The 14,976-nt window shown below is 39.3% G+C and overlaps 1 protein-coding gene across 14 annotated transcripts in view; it reads right to left on the bottom strand.

Annotated features, from left to right (window-relative positions):
• Positions 1-328: 328 nt before the first annotated feature.
• pnpla6 (patatin-like phospholipase domain containing 6) overlaps positions 329-14,976 on the bottom strand; it is a 35,632-nt gene continuing 20,984 nt past the window's right edge. For 2 of the 14 annotated variants that reach the window (XM_082164704.1, XM_082164697.1), the window contains exons 19-34: positions 14,722-14,911; positions 14,358-14,507; positions 13,650-13,713; positions 13,392-13,560; positions 12,507-12,689; positions 12,295-12,413; positions 11,587-11,743; positions 11,346-11,462; positions 11,073-11,142; positions 5,463-5,579; positions 4,116-4,264; positions 3,768-3,920; positions 3,495-3,611; positions 3,312-3,399; positions 3,038-3,204; positions 329-2,931 (exon numbers count right to left, since the gene is read on the bottom strand). In XM_082164704.1, the coding sequence (XP_082020830.1) occupies positions 2,851-2,931; positions 3,038-3,204; positions 3,312-3,399; positions 3,495-3,611; positions 3,768-3,920; positions 4,116-4,264; positions 5,463-5,579; positions 11,073-11,142; positions 11,346-11,462; positions 11,587-11,743; positions 12,295-12,413; positions 12,507-12,689; positions 13,392-13,560; positions 13,650-13,713; positions 14,358-14,507; positions 14,722-14,911 (2,091 nt within the window). In that variant the 3' untranslated portion in view covers positions 329-2,850. Of the gene's footprint in view, positions 2,932-3,037; positions 3,205-3,311; positions 3,400-3,494; positions 3,612-3,767; positions 3,921-4,115; positions 5,580-6,206; positions 8,524-11,072; positions 11,143-11,345; positions 11,463-11,586; positions 11,744-12,294; positions 12,690-13,391; positions 13,561-13,649; positions 13,714-14,357; positions 14,508-14,721; positions 14,912-14,976 lie in introns of those variants that run through there. The other 12 variants (XM_082164696.1, XM_082164703.1, XR_014204558.1 and 9 more) reach the window with 11 other exon arrangements.

Here is a 14,976-nt window from a genome sequence, read left to right as displayed (position 1 = left end):
TATGAATGTTCTCTTTACTAATTTCAACAGATACTTGTGATCTCACAAACACTCATCTCTGACTGTCTGATAAAAAAAGATGAAACATGTCGAAGGAGATTTTTATTCCTTTCCTCAGGTTTGTTGATGTGAATAAACCTCTATGATGACAACCAACAGTGCTGCAAAAAAAAAAAAAGAAGCTAAATCTGTACTTTGACAAGAATGTAATAGAAAAGGTTTTATATAAATATACTTTCCCATGCAAAAAGTTGCTTTACAATTCAAAAAGACATGAATAATCACTCAGGAACATTACATCTTATTTAAAAAAGGGACTTAGTCAGCATGGCATTAAATAAGATTTTATTAATCATTATTCCGTTATTCAGTCTTTATTTCTGAGGCTTGAAGCGGTCGCATATGTGACCTGTCTGACCCTCAACAGCCTCTCATATTAGACATTCATCATTTTTTTCTTCATTATCATCAGTGCAAAAATGCTAATCAAGCTAAATAAAATGTTTACTGTTATTCTCTACAAACTCTAAAGTGTTTTAAAAAGCTGTTTTTAAAAAAGCCAGTGGTAACATAAATAAATTAAATAGTAGTTGGCAATCCTTTCAGTTCTCATAAACATATAAAACTCAGATGTCTCAGCATAAAAGACTGAAACAAAGCAAAAGCATCAAGAATTAAGGGATTTGTACATCTTAGTGAGGTTTCATGGAAATATACATTGATTATGAACAACATTTGGGTTGGTGAATATGGTAAGGATGATATTTGGCTTTGGAGTGCAAGGAAAATCTGGTCCAGTACTAGATACTGCATTCCTAGCACTCATTCAGCAATATGACAATTTAAACTCCTTACATCTTCATGTCTGGTATAATATTACAGGTATCCATTTTGTTCATTTTCTCTCTTTTTTTTTCTCTTTTTTTTTGCTTTGTGAATGTGCAATAACAAAATAAGGCAACCACCTCGTCTACCTGAAGCACAAGTAGCTCTGCATTTCTGAAAGGCTGAAAAAACACTGTAAAAAGACAAACACCCATTCAAATCCACATGAGATATTTTTGGCATTATAGGTGCGTTCACACCATGTTGAAATTACCGTAATCTCAAGGTTTCAACTTGTGAAAAGCATTCACATCCTTGTAGAGCTCGTTTTTACAGCTTGTAAAATGGGACTTTTCTCAGAGCTCCTACTTGTACCACCTGACCCCTGCAGATTAATTTAGGTCTTGATAGTGTCACCATAAAAACGAATAATTCCCAGTCCGAGGACGTGAACAGCTACGGATAGAACGTCACGTGTTGTCATCTTGAGCCTACAGTAATAGTGACAGGGCGTGAACGCAGCATATGAAACTCCTCATAAAAGCTCCCTGCCTTCTGTGTTCACTTTCTCACACGCTTCCTCACTGTCACTCATCTTTCACTCTCTTCCCTGTTCACTTCCTCACTCTCTGCCACTCTCACTTCCTCACTCTCTGCCGCTCTCACTTCCTCGCTCTCTGCCGCTCTCACTTCCTCACTCTCTGCCGCTCTCACTTCCTCACTCTCTGCCGCTCTCACTTCCACACTCACTTCCTCACTCTGCCGCTTTTACTTCCAAACTCACTTCCTCACTCTCTGCCGCTCTCACTTCCACACTCACTTCCTCACTCTCTGCCGCTCTCACTTCCTCACTCTATGCCGCTCTCACTTCCACACTCACTTCCTCACTCTGCCGCTTTTACTTCCAAACTCACTTCCTCACTCTCTGCCGCTCTCACTTCCACACTCACTTCCTCACTCTCTGCCGCTCTCACTTCCTCACTCTCTGCCGCTCTCACTTCCTCACTCTCTGCCGCTCTCACTTCCTCACTCTCTGCCGCTCTCACTTTCTCTGCCGCTCTCACTTCCTCACTCTCTGCCGCTCTCACTTCCACACTCACTTCCTCACTCTCTGCCGCTCTCACTTCCTCACTCTCTGCCGCTCTCACTTCCACACTCACTTCCTCACTCTGCCGCTCTCACTTCCTCACTCTGCCGCTCTCCCTTCCACACTCACTTCACACTCACAAGCATGGCAACCTTGCATCCAATACCATCAAAACGAATCTACCATTACAATCTGATTGTTGTAATGGAAATGATAAGACTCCAGGAAGCAGCCTCACTCCCTCTGAAGTCTTTCTGAACATATGCCATCTTTTATGCCACCTTTAACAATGCATCCGGGGAAAACCATTCTGAGTCTAGATGGCATTTTATGGGAGAAGTTGCCAATGAATGTTCAGGTTGTGATCGTACACACAAACACACCCTCACAAAAAAAATTTCATTCAATTAAATAACATAAAATAGAAATCACTAACCAGGCACACTAGACACTCTCAAATGAACTGGCATAGTCTGGAAACAGACCAGAACTTAAGTATAGTGGTACACTGGCTGCCACTGTAGACATCACTCTCATGAAACTCCCTTTTAGACATTTACATTTTAGATGTAAAATACCAAAACATCTCAAAAGATATAGAGCCCCTAATTTCAGTGGCACAGTTTCTCAAGGAGTGATTCCTCTGCCTAGGTGGGCCCCCACAGTTCCTGGACCCTGTTGTTGCAGAGTCTTGAGCCAAAAAAAAAAAATCAAAGGCAAAACGATAACGATAATAGAGGAGTCACAGTTTTGGTGACAAGTTGTGGTTATTGTAGTGTTAATGGGTCAAAATCACAGTATCTTTGGTGAATTCCCCACAATCTTATTAATTCAGAAGTCTTTTCTTCTGTATCTATCTTTACACTCCTCAGCCACTGGCGAGTCTCTGCTTCTCTTTCCAGTGCCCTTTGACCTCTGGACCCTGCATTACTCCCTTTTCAGGAATCTGACACTCCAGAGAAGTCCATGTTGAGGTCCCTTGTGATGTACTTCCTCTGACGCACCGTCTTCTCTTCATCCTACAAAAAATATTTTTAATTTCACCGGTTATGAGGTTAGTTATTGTGTTAACTGTGGGTTAACTTTTAACACCACATATAAAAGGTTGTGTGTGTATACACTCACTGTTGTGAAGATCCCATTTGGTCCCCATTCTCCAGGAGACTGGTCCTCAGGGTCTTCAGCCTCCTCTTCTTCTTCTTCCTCACCCTCACCCTCACCCTCACCCTCCTCCTCTCTCACTGTGTCCATCCCATCCTCCTCGTACTCTGTCGCATAGTCAGACTCCTCTGCTAGACACAGAAACATCAGTTAACCAGAAGTACAATGTACAGCAAGTACATTATATAATACTAACTCTGTCAAGAGTTGCAGAAGAAATGTTCTTTGGGTAACTGACCATCAGCTCCTACGTAGCTTTGTACTGGCTCAATCCTGGACACAATTTCAGCTAGATCAGTGAAGTCTGCACTAGGACACGTACACGACTGAAACAAACAGCCAATCACAAGAGAATGATGTTAATAGTCAAAAAAGGGTGATTGAATGATGGCTTGTTTAAATGAGTACTAAGAAAACTCACATCGGTCTTCTTGCTGTCATTATAGTCCGCTGAGCGATGGTCTTTCAGCATGTTATCAATGATGTCCCCACGAGCCCACTCAGTAAACACCAGTTTACCATGCTGGTAACCCACATCCTGAAAGACGACAGAAAACTTTCATTATGCCGTTGTGGGAGGTCATTTACTGCTCGGAATAACAGCTATATGCACACTATAATAAATACTCTACTGCTATTATTAACTATACAGTATCAAGACGACATATAATAACTTAGGCTTTTGTGTTCTTACATAGATTTCATCAAATTTCCCAAAGTCCATAGTCTTAAAGCGGTCGATGGGTGGGCGAATGTACTCGCAGTATGCACTCTTCTTGACAAGTTCCAGCTGTCGTACACAGGATACGTAGGCCAAACGGGACTGGATTTCAGCCATGTCAGGCACCTGAAAGACAGAGGAACCTCTATTATTACAGTAATGTACCAAATGAGAAGGTTCCCTGTATAGTTTACAGCATTCATTTGGAGAGGTTTTTGTTTTCCCCTAAACAAAATCAGTATCAGTAGATATCATTCTGAGTAATCGGCTATCGGTATCGGACACATTTTTTACATTTAACATCCAACAATATTGACTCACCTTCACTTTCTCGGCCCACGGGTTGATTCGTTTCCATAGCAGCCACCAGCCAGAAAGACTGTCACCGTAGTTACAGAGATCAGTCTCATCCTGGCTGCCCACATCGATGGCGATGACTGTTTTTGTGCCCATATTACGAGCTATGTCCGCTGCAGGGCGTTACAATGCCAGATGAATGCAAACAAATGCACACGCACACACACAAAGACAGACGTCCACAAGGTAGCGGGAAGAATCAAAGTACTGTTAATATTTCAGACAAAATCCTTCAAGTAATAACTGATCACCAATCAACACTGTTTCACCAAACCCAAAATTGGAAAGCTGTTATTTTCATCAGGAATATGACCGGATAAACATCTATGTTCAAATTAAGTAAGACATTTTAAAACTAAATGATTTCTAAAAGCTTTCGCTGCATGAGAATTGTGGTGAAACAGCCTTGCAGGTGTTCAAGAGAAACAAAGAATGGAAAAAGACAATCAATGATGACCCAATTAAAAAAGTAAGTTGTGCATTACAAAATGCAATCTTTCCAATTAGCTTTATATGTTCAGAGGGATAAAACACAGGTGATCTTCATGCAAGGAGTAATTTTGTCTTTGGCAGTGCAAACTGCTCGATTGCTGCGAAATATATCAGATCAAATTATAACATGGAATGTCACATGCAAAATCTTGTCTTTTTCCGTTTAATTACGATGCCCCAAGTTGAAATGCAACATCTGAACTATGTGAACTTTGTCTTTCTTCCTATTATGTTGCACTGCAAACTCAAGGACGCTGTTGCTGTCTGGTGATGTTTAGGGCCATTTTTCTATTCTTTTCTTTTTTCATTTAAATGTATTAAATTGCACTTACTTATATTGTAAAGAAGAGACATCAAATATTTATAATCACATTTAAAGACCAATCATACACCAGACAACATCATCAACTTACAATGACTGACATTTACAATCTGATCAAATTTCAAGTTTTTAATAGGCTGGTGAAGACTAGAGGTCAAACAGCTGACCATCTTTGTCCACACCACCCAATCCCTGCAAAACTTTATCCATTTGTCTCTGAACAATTCATAAACTGTTCGTCCAAAATACAACAACAATTTAAAATGTACTGGAAATCTCCCAGATGCCAAATTGACCAATTAGCCAATTAAAATAGACACATATTCTGAGTTCAAATGGATGAAGCAAAACCACTCATTCTACCCTCAAAATTGCAAAGAAAATCACATTATACTTACTTAGAGCCACATAGCTCTTTAAAGCCTAAACTTAAGTAATTGTCCAACCCAGATTGTGTTTCTGGCCCCAGTGGCCCTCTCTCTCTGGGGCGTACTTGCCTGGCAGGTTGTTGATGTATCCTCCATCCATGAGCAGGTTCCCATCTTTAGGGTCGCAGAGGGGTGGCAGGTACCCGGAAAGGGTCATGCTCGCCCTGACATAGCGCCACAGGGAGCCTACCACATCGGGAGGGGACAATAACCTCTTAATAACGTCTAAAGAACGTATACGTAATGCCCCAGCAGCGTTTGGAGGTGACCCTGAAGTCACATTTTTGGTTAGTAGCGCACAGACCAGCAGGGAGATACAGTGATGGTCACCCCAAGGACGGTGTGCGGTGGTTTAGTTTGGCCTACCTCATACAGTGAACCCGACCTTGACAGAAGTAGAGTAAACACCCATGAGGTAAGGCTGACTTATCTTTCAACTCCGCCTTTGTTTCGAACAAAAATGTTCAATTTGTCATTGATTCTGATTTTAATTTGCAAAACTCATGCCAATATTCTAACAATTAATTTGCTTATTTTCATCTTAAATTGAGAGCCTTGAGGAGACAGAGTTAAAAGACAAGTCAGTGAACATATTGGGCAATGCCAGCCTGTTCCTGCCTGTAGTACCACACTCGACCAGCAGGTGTTAGGAGAGGCGTGACAGTGACATGGGTTGGAAGGAGAGAGATAAAATCGAGAGAGGCAAGTGCATTCAGCATGTGGGATAGTTCACCCAAAAATGAAAATTCTGTCACTATAGAGTGATGCATTTTTATAGGCCAAAACCCAGAAATTAGTTCGCATTTTAGTAAGTTGTTTTTTTGGTTAAATGCCTGTATTGTTAACACACGCTCAAGATATTTTCACGTTTTATTCTTCGACACAAATACCTTGTGATTTTTTTTATCCTTTTACTTGTCTTGAAATAGGCTAACAAGGGTCTAAATGGGACTACAGAGGTTGAGGGGGACATTAAACGGCATCAAGCTGAACAGGAAAACTCATCTACTCACTAGTCTGCTTTCAAAGCCTCATTGTGTGTATAATCATGCTTTTGAGGGAAAACTTTCAGGGAATTATTATTATTTTTTAATAAAGACTGAAAGAATTGCAAGAAGCTTAATGGTGGTGACATTGAAGCCTACGTTTAGATTTGTATTTCTGCCGATTGTATTGAGGCTTCAAAATTCATAAAAGTTGTGTTCATTTGTGAAGATAATCAAGATGAACAAATCGTGTAATAATCATGAACTTTTGTTGAGTTACAAAGCATATTTTCTGCAATAATCCAAAAGCCAATGGAAAAACCAGGGTGAACTTCTTGGCTGGCCTACAAAAAATGTGTCATCACTTCAGTACTCTATTTACTCACCTTCATGTTTGATAAAGTAGATAATGACAGATTTTTAATTTTGGGGTGAACTACTTTAAAGCAAAAAGAGTGCCCATTGATAAAGGTGAAACAACATAAAAAGATCTGTCTGTTTAAAATTGTGACATTCCCAGTGAAGTGGGGAAAAAGTGCCGGTACTCCCGGAGCCGGGTGTTTCTGGGCCCACTCGGTTGAAATTCGGTGGGGTGGGGGGCGGTGTTGAGGAATCTCCTAAAAATTCCCAATAGGTTAGCCTATGTAGCTAGCAGTGCTGTAGGATCCAGAACAAGACCTCCCAGTGACCCTTGACCTCATAAATACTTTATACATGTAGAATAGCGGCCTTCAATAGATAAACATGCAACGACATGCACAAAGTGTGTTTGGTGTGCTGATGACAGCCAAGCTCAAGGTAGACGGGACGAGTGCATGTGATGTGTGCATGATAGAAGTGCATGGGGAAGATACATCAGCCTAAACAGGAAAACTATGACACAAGTATCTACAGGAGGCAAAAAAAAAAAAAAAAAAAAGCCATCATTAACCTTGTCAACATCAAAAGTCCCATTGCAGCATTAATGCTGGTTGTAGCTTAATGCAAATCAATATAATCATGCAGTGGTTTAGCTAGAGCAACTGACACTAGAGATTGTTAAACAATATTCACCAACTATCTTGACACAGAGACCTTATTAATATACTACCTTATTAATATCTCAGTGAATGACAACCCTAGCAAAAATCATTCTAAATTTAACAGTGCCATATTCTCCAGAAGCTTACTGTTAACCTATTAATGTAAATTGAAACATAAAAAAATAAATTAAAAAAATGCCGCTGTAAAAATAACCAATATATGCACATTTGTAACCGTACATCGGGAGTCTATGTGTGTAAAAAATAAGTGTTCTTTACAAAAGAGCTAAACAGGGAAGAGTGGGATTGAAAAGAAAAATGGAAATTGTGCACCTAGTGGTCCTGAGAGTTAATGGTTGAATCTTATGAAACTGAAAATATATGAGGGTCATATTTCATCCTAAAAATGAAGCCTATATTCCACTACCATTAAGCCCATTTTCTACTACTCATGACAATTAAGCACAAGGAAATAATATTAGATGCAGAAAAAACTGTATTACAGTAATGAAAATCTAATAACAATAATGGAAATTACATAAAACATCCGGAAACACTATATGGTCATGAGAACATGTGGGATAATTGTGCTTAATTGCTATAAAAAATAATCCCACAATGCAAAAAAAACTAAAACAAAACTAAAATAGGCTTTACTTTATTTATGCAAAATGAAGTATCATTTATTTTTTCTTTTGACTGGGATACAATGAGACATGAACATGTTTTCCCAAAGATTCAGCCAAATGTAATGTCTATCGTGATTTTGAAAGCACAGTCTCTCTCCTCTATTCTTTCTCTCATTGAATACTATCCTACATTCCTTCCAAGCCATGGGTTCCCAATGTAAGCAGGGGGTTAATTTTTTTTTAAACAGTACAAGAGACAATAAAAGCAAAGGGTAACTGAGTGGTTGGTTGTCGCAGGGATATTGTTTTGTTTTTTTATAACCTCCTTTAGGCTTCTGGAAGTTGGTGGAGAGGGGAAAGGGGGCAGAATCCTGACCTGGGACATTGTTAACATAGCAACCATCCACGAGGAGGTGGCCGTCCTTGGGGTCGCAGAGAGGAGGCAGATAAGGGGTATAGGAGGCACTGGCTCTAACATAGCGCCAAACACAGCCTGGCAAAATGAAGATGGAGAGTAAATCAAAACTGGACAAGACGTGGAGAGAGACAGAGGAGGGAGGGACAGTAAACAACAGGAAACAGATGAGTGAGAATGAGAGGGGAACCCAAAATTCTCAGATAACTCTCCGTAGTTTCATGGACATCATGTTGAGATCTGGCTATGCCAATCGGACATCTTATTCTAATCAGTATAAACAAGAAAAACAAAACTTGAAAGTAGATTGTAACATAACTATGTGGTTTCCAAACAAAAGAGGGAAAGAAAGCTGAAAGCTAAAATTGCATTTATTAGAGATGACAATCTAAGCCATGCCAACATGGACAAATAAAACAGATTAGAGAAGGAGGCAGAAGAGGTGGAAGAGCACAAATAAGGTGAGAGTGAGAGATATGCAGGCTGTTATAAGTATTATAGCACACAGGACGTGAAACTAAAGATATGATCATGTCGCCTTGATCTTGTGAACCTCTTAAAGGAGAACTCCGGTCAATTTTAACATTGAGCTAATTTTTTGGTAAATTTGGAGTGCTGTCAGTACAGAGAACAACGACAAAAATCGGTGTTGCCTACACCGTGTTATCCTCTTTTTAAGATTTGCACCCTGTTGACTTCAATGGGGCAAACTTTAAACCTGCTTTTAGCCTCTTAACATCCTTGATGTGTCATTACAAGTGCCCAGCCATTGTGAGTGATTCCTTTAGAGTTAACACGGGTGAATCTGACTGCAGTAGATGTGAAAGATATGAATAAAAATGATGGTAATTCAGCCAGCGCTCATACCTGTATTTTCTTCCTGTTTTCGGTCGAGTCCACAGTAGTCGATTGTCGAGTTCACGCGCGTGATAACCTATGCGCGTGAACTCGACAATCGACTACTGTGGACTTCGACCGAAAACGGGAAGAAAATACACATGGCTGGGCACATCAAGGATGTTAAGAGGCTAAAAGCAGGTTTAAAACTTGCCCCATTGAAGTCAACAGGGTGCAAATTTTAAAAAGAGGATAACACGGTGTAGGCAACACCGATTTTTGTCGCTGTTCTCTGTACTGACAGCACTCCAAATTTACAAAAAATTAGCTCAATGTTAAAATTGACCGGAGTTCTCCTTTAATAAAACTACAACAGTGTGATTTGTGTTTCTTGAGAGTCACTTGATTTATAACCACTGACACAAAGGTGAAAGACAGGTGGCCTGGTATTCAATTATTTACTCTTACATTTAGAAACTGCTTGAATATAAGAAGACTTTCTATTTTTTAACACATGGGCACAACCTGACCAACATCCACAGCTGAGTGAAGGCAAAATGTTGCAGTAAAGCGTTTGGACTTTCTGTAATTTTGTAATTTGTAATAGTTTGTAATTCCTTATTTGTGCAGTGTGAGAATTAGAAGAGCCTAAGCAATGCTACAACAGCAGAATGAAGAGGAAACGACATTAACAGAGCAGGGGGAAGCAAGTGGTAATGCGTTCTGGATCCTACAGACACCACTAACAGGGGTTTTACCTTCTACAACAGCTAATGGTGTTTACTTTGACATGATGGGCATTTAGAATATAATAGAAAGAAAACAGTGAGATCAAGATGTGTGAAAAGGATGAGAATGAATGTGAGATTAGCCGTTTCTATGACAAAAGCAGGTTAAGACAGAAGGTAGGACAGAAGGGATGGAGTGGGAAAGAAAACAGAGACAAGCTTTGTCCTTGCAGTTAGTAAGACATGCAAATTCTATCCCATAATCCATTTGGGCAAACAGGGGTGACCACATGACCATTATAAGGCCCCCAAATCCAGCATTTTACAGCTCAAAACTGTAGTCAGTGATGTTAACATGAACATTAACTGATTTATCCAGAGTGAAAGAACTTATATTACAGTATGTTTATATTATATTATAGTATCTGTTTAATACTTGTTTACCCTGATTAATACATGTTTGACTGAATTTGTGGACCAAACCCAGAATTTAGAGATAATGCATGCCATTGGTCAATCCCAAAATGCATATTAGTGATTATGCATTCGACAAACACAGAGAGGGAAATTAATCGCTGCATTAATATCTCACTTGTGTAAATGCGAGTTAACAGGCAAAATGAAATGGGCATTTTCTAGATTTTTCTTAGAAACAATCCGTTACTTCAGACCTTTCAGCAAATTGCACAACCCACATGCAACAACTCCTCTTTCCTAATGCATGCGATTCACAGCCAGAACATCCCATATTTCTGTCAAGGTAATGTTAACACTAACAGTAAACATTTGAAAAGCCTTTTACCAGAGTTAAGTTTTAATAGTGTTCAATTTATCACTATTGTAAAGTTTTTTTTTTTTTTTTTTTTTTTATCATCAATATTTGACATTGTCATTAGCCAAGATTATTTAATTATTAAATTCATATATTATTAAATCATTATATGATTAATAATTCTTAAAATATGTTTTATATTCAAGAAGTCAAATGCCCCTAACATGGAGCCCTGTGGAACCCCACATTAAAGCTGAAAGTAAAGAGGAAACAGTTCAGTCGTCACTCACCATCTTTATGAACACGCATAGCAGAAGCTGTGATGTCTGTGGTCACGTTGAAGTAAGGCAGCCACAAGTCCTTCAAATACAAGCACGAAAAACACAATGTTAGAGTTGTCGTGCATATGATAATCACTCTTATTAATTACATCAGCTATTTTGAAGATTAAACAATCAAGTTATTATACAGAGCATTTAAATTAAGCAAAATATGTGTTTCAGAAACATTGGGTTAGATTTCTGAAACTGAAGCACTCTAAAAGAGCTGTGGTGACCTCTCACCTCGATTTGTTTGTCCTCAAAGACTTTGGATATGCTGGTGTTGAAGGCAGAGCCAGAGAACATGGACGTGATTGGATAAGTAAGATCCAGTACCGTTTTAAACACAGAGTTCATGGCCTGAGGGCAAGAGAAATGGATTAAATAAACTAAAACTATTTTTTAGTGATTAATAACTCAAGATCTTATATCTTCTCTAATTTCTCAAAGCAAGGTGTGAGGGGACGGATAGAATTGACGTTACCTTGGACCACTCTCTCGCCCTCTGCTTGACCCGAACAGCATTTCTCTCCTCTGCATACAGAGCACCGATGAAAGAGCCAATGGAGGTTCCTCCCACTATGTCGATGGGAATTCCCGTGTCCTCCATGGCTTTGATTAAACCAACATGAGAGCAGCCCCTGCAAGATTGAACATAACGTTGACCATTTTAAAACGGTAACACTTTAAGATAAGGTCTCATTTGTTGACATTAGTTAATGTATTAACTAACTCGAACTAACAATGAGCAAAACATTTGTTACAGTATTTATTTTATTCTAAAGTGTTACCCAAAAACCAGGGTTATTATCATTAACTAAAACTAAAAACATTTTTGTTCATTGAAATATATATAAAAAAAAGAGAAATGTTGTTTAAGTTGAAGCACTAAAATTAGCAAATGGAAATAAAAACTGAAATAAAAAAATTAAATCTAAATAGTAATAATAATAAAAAATGCAGAAGACAAAAGAAGATAACACTAACTAAAAGTTAAACTAAATTTAAACAAAAAAAATATATAAAGATAAAAGCTAATTCCAAGTATAAAAAAACTATAATAGAATATAAGTATGACTAAAGTAACACTGACAAAGACAAATTTGAAAATAAGTGAATTAAAAAAACTCTTTAGTCTATTTTTCAGGTTTGCATGTAAATGAGAGTATAACGATTGCTTGATGTGGCTCACCGGGCTCCTCCTCCGCCCAGCACGAGGGCGATGCTGTTTCCTGTGAGTACTCTGGCCAGCCGGGAGAAATCACTGTGTCTGTCCGCAGTCTTCTCAAAAACCTTTTCATATACCTCTCGCTGTTTAACACAACAAACACAAGGGTTACTAAAAATCTTTGTTCTGTAAATCAACAGAAAGCTAAACATGTTTTTTGTTGTTTTTGTTTTTACCAGTTTAGAGGGGCTTCTTCGTGAGAAGACTCTACGGGGACACTTCAGGTGAAGGTGTCCAGAACACCAGCTTCGCATGTTCAGCCATTCAACGGTTCTCGAAGGACCCGGCCCATCCTCGCGATGCAACAGAACTAACTGCTTCAGTGCCCGTACGGCTGTGTTCTCCAACATCTGCTCCAACTGAGAAGGTAAGAACATGGGAGAATCAAAACACAACCTTTTACCATTAAGTTTGAATCTAAATTCTGATTGGATAATCCATGTTTGAAGCTATTCGAACACAACTCTGTGACCGCTAGGGGTGTGCATCTTTGGGTAGACAACAAATCGATTAAAATTCACAATTCCTAGTTTTTACACCCCGTTACACCCCTAGTGACCACACCTTTTTGTGGTTTGTTTTTATTGCCATACCAGCATCTATGGCTATTTTCAAGGCAAGATCAATATATTTAACATACAGTAATAATTAAAAACAACAACTAACAACCACCTCATCATCATAACAAACATTAAATATGATTCTTCATTTCAATATTTGATAAAAAAAAAGTAAGATTATTCCTGGTGAAATGTTTTTGAAAACATCCATTAGTGAACTTTCTGAGTAAAAACATTTCCTAGTGGCATTTAAAGCAGTACATTCAAACAAAATATGCTTTATAGACAGACGAGTCTGACAAAAATTACATGTTGGTGGTATATCAAATGTGCCAAGATGCACAACCTGAAGTTGGTTGCTCGAGGTGACAGGTCAAATTAATCTTTCCTTGTGAGGTTTGAACCAACGACATTGCGTTACCAGCTCTGATCTTCAACCACTACACCACCTCACACATTCACATGAACGTGGACAGAAACAACACAAGCTTCGACAAATACCTCTCCAAGTGCAGGTTCTTGGTCTCCAAGCCCCACAATGAGGATGCAGTCAGCTTGTCGGATGCAGCGTTGAGTCCATGGGGTCATACCGCTGTCCGTCTGATACAGCACTATACGATTAATGTCCTCCTGCTGAGCCAACCAACCTGACAACCTGTACTCATGGATACTAGAGAAAGAGACGCATTTCAGATTACAATGAGATATGAGAAAGAATGAGATATGAGAATGAGACGTTCTGATCTCGCATTTATATACCTGTCCAAAGCAGAAGCGCCAAGTCTCTCTCTGATGATTTCACTGGTTAGCAGCAGGGTTGGTCCTGATTGAAGAATGAGAATGTGTTAAGGCCCAGATATACTTCAAGCGAAATCGAAGAATGTCATTTCACACAAAATAAGGCCAAAACGAAGTTTGAGTGTTTCAGGAATTCAAAAATGTTCGCCAACTGGTAAACACCTTGGAACTGCCATTGGTCTGTGGTGATTATGAAATAGGTCGGTGTGCTCTGGGGCTCCAACGTCTTTGACATGGAAATCTTCTCTAGTTCATTTATTTTGTTCACTCCGTTGAGGTCAGACATGAACACACTGGAGAGCTTCTTTATAGTAGAATTTAAAGCTTTAATTCTAATTGAAAGTGGCACTAACCCTGTTTTTCATGTTTAATACTGTAAAACTGCTAGCTTTAAAGCAATCTATTGTATATAGTGCTATATATAAAGGTGAGATGACTTGACTTGATGAACTGAAAAGAAAGCACGAAGCACATATTTACATATCCACCTAAACGTCACTCTCAGCAGTGTGGGTGGCGTGGGGATATTCGCTAACAGTATACCGCTGCTAAGTGAAAAGTTTACCCCTAAGTGATAAACTAAAAATAATTTTGCTGTGAGTATATTGGTGCCTTTAGATTATGTGTCTAGATCATGGGCTTTAAATGTCAATAACTGCTTTAGTGTACCTATGGCGCTGAGAGCGTGGCTAAGCTCCAAATTGAAGGCATTGATTGGCACATCATCACAAACAGGAAGCACGGCCACCGTGGAGAGATTACTGGCTGGGTTAGTGACGTCCGGGCTGGACGCCATGCTTGGCAGACCCAGCGCAGTGCCTAGAGAAAGGAAAGTGACATTTTAAACGTTTTATTAAACACGAAAAAGCTCTGCTTCATGTTCATTGGCTTACTCGTTTTATCTAAAATGATGACCTGACCAGAACTCCTCTCCTTTTCTCTCCTAAGATGATGTTTCTTCTCTAAGGTCAACTTTACTGACGCTTTTGAAGCGAGTTGACTGATTAACGTTTGGTTTTTGGGCTAAACGTACTTGAGAAAGGTCCACGGGGCTGTTGGAGGTTTCCCAAAATCTTCTGCCCCAGCAGATGGATCAAGCGCGTCACCACCTGTGGATATCTTCTCTTAATATTATTGAGCGTTCCTTCTGGAAGCTTCACCAGCTCGGTATCTCTGACGGCATGGACCGTGGTGGCACGAGGCTGCCGTGTCAAAGCCTCCACCTGAGAGGAAATATACAAAACTTAGGGTTAGCCATAATTTAGCAATCCTAAATCCAGTTTAGACT

This window comes from Leuciscus leuciscus (assembly GCF_965113295.1).
Source record: "Leuciscus leuciscus genome assembly, chromosome: 3".
Taxonomy (NCBI): domain Eukaryota; kingdom Metazoa; phylum Chordata; class Actinopteri; order Cypriniformes; family Leuciscidae; genus Leuciscus; species Leuciscus leuciscus.
The sequence above is the reverse complement of the archived record's forward strand: the minus strand, read 5'-3'. Positions and strand labels throughout refer to the sequence as shown.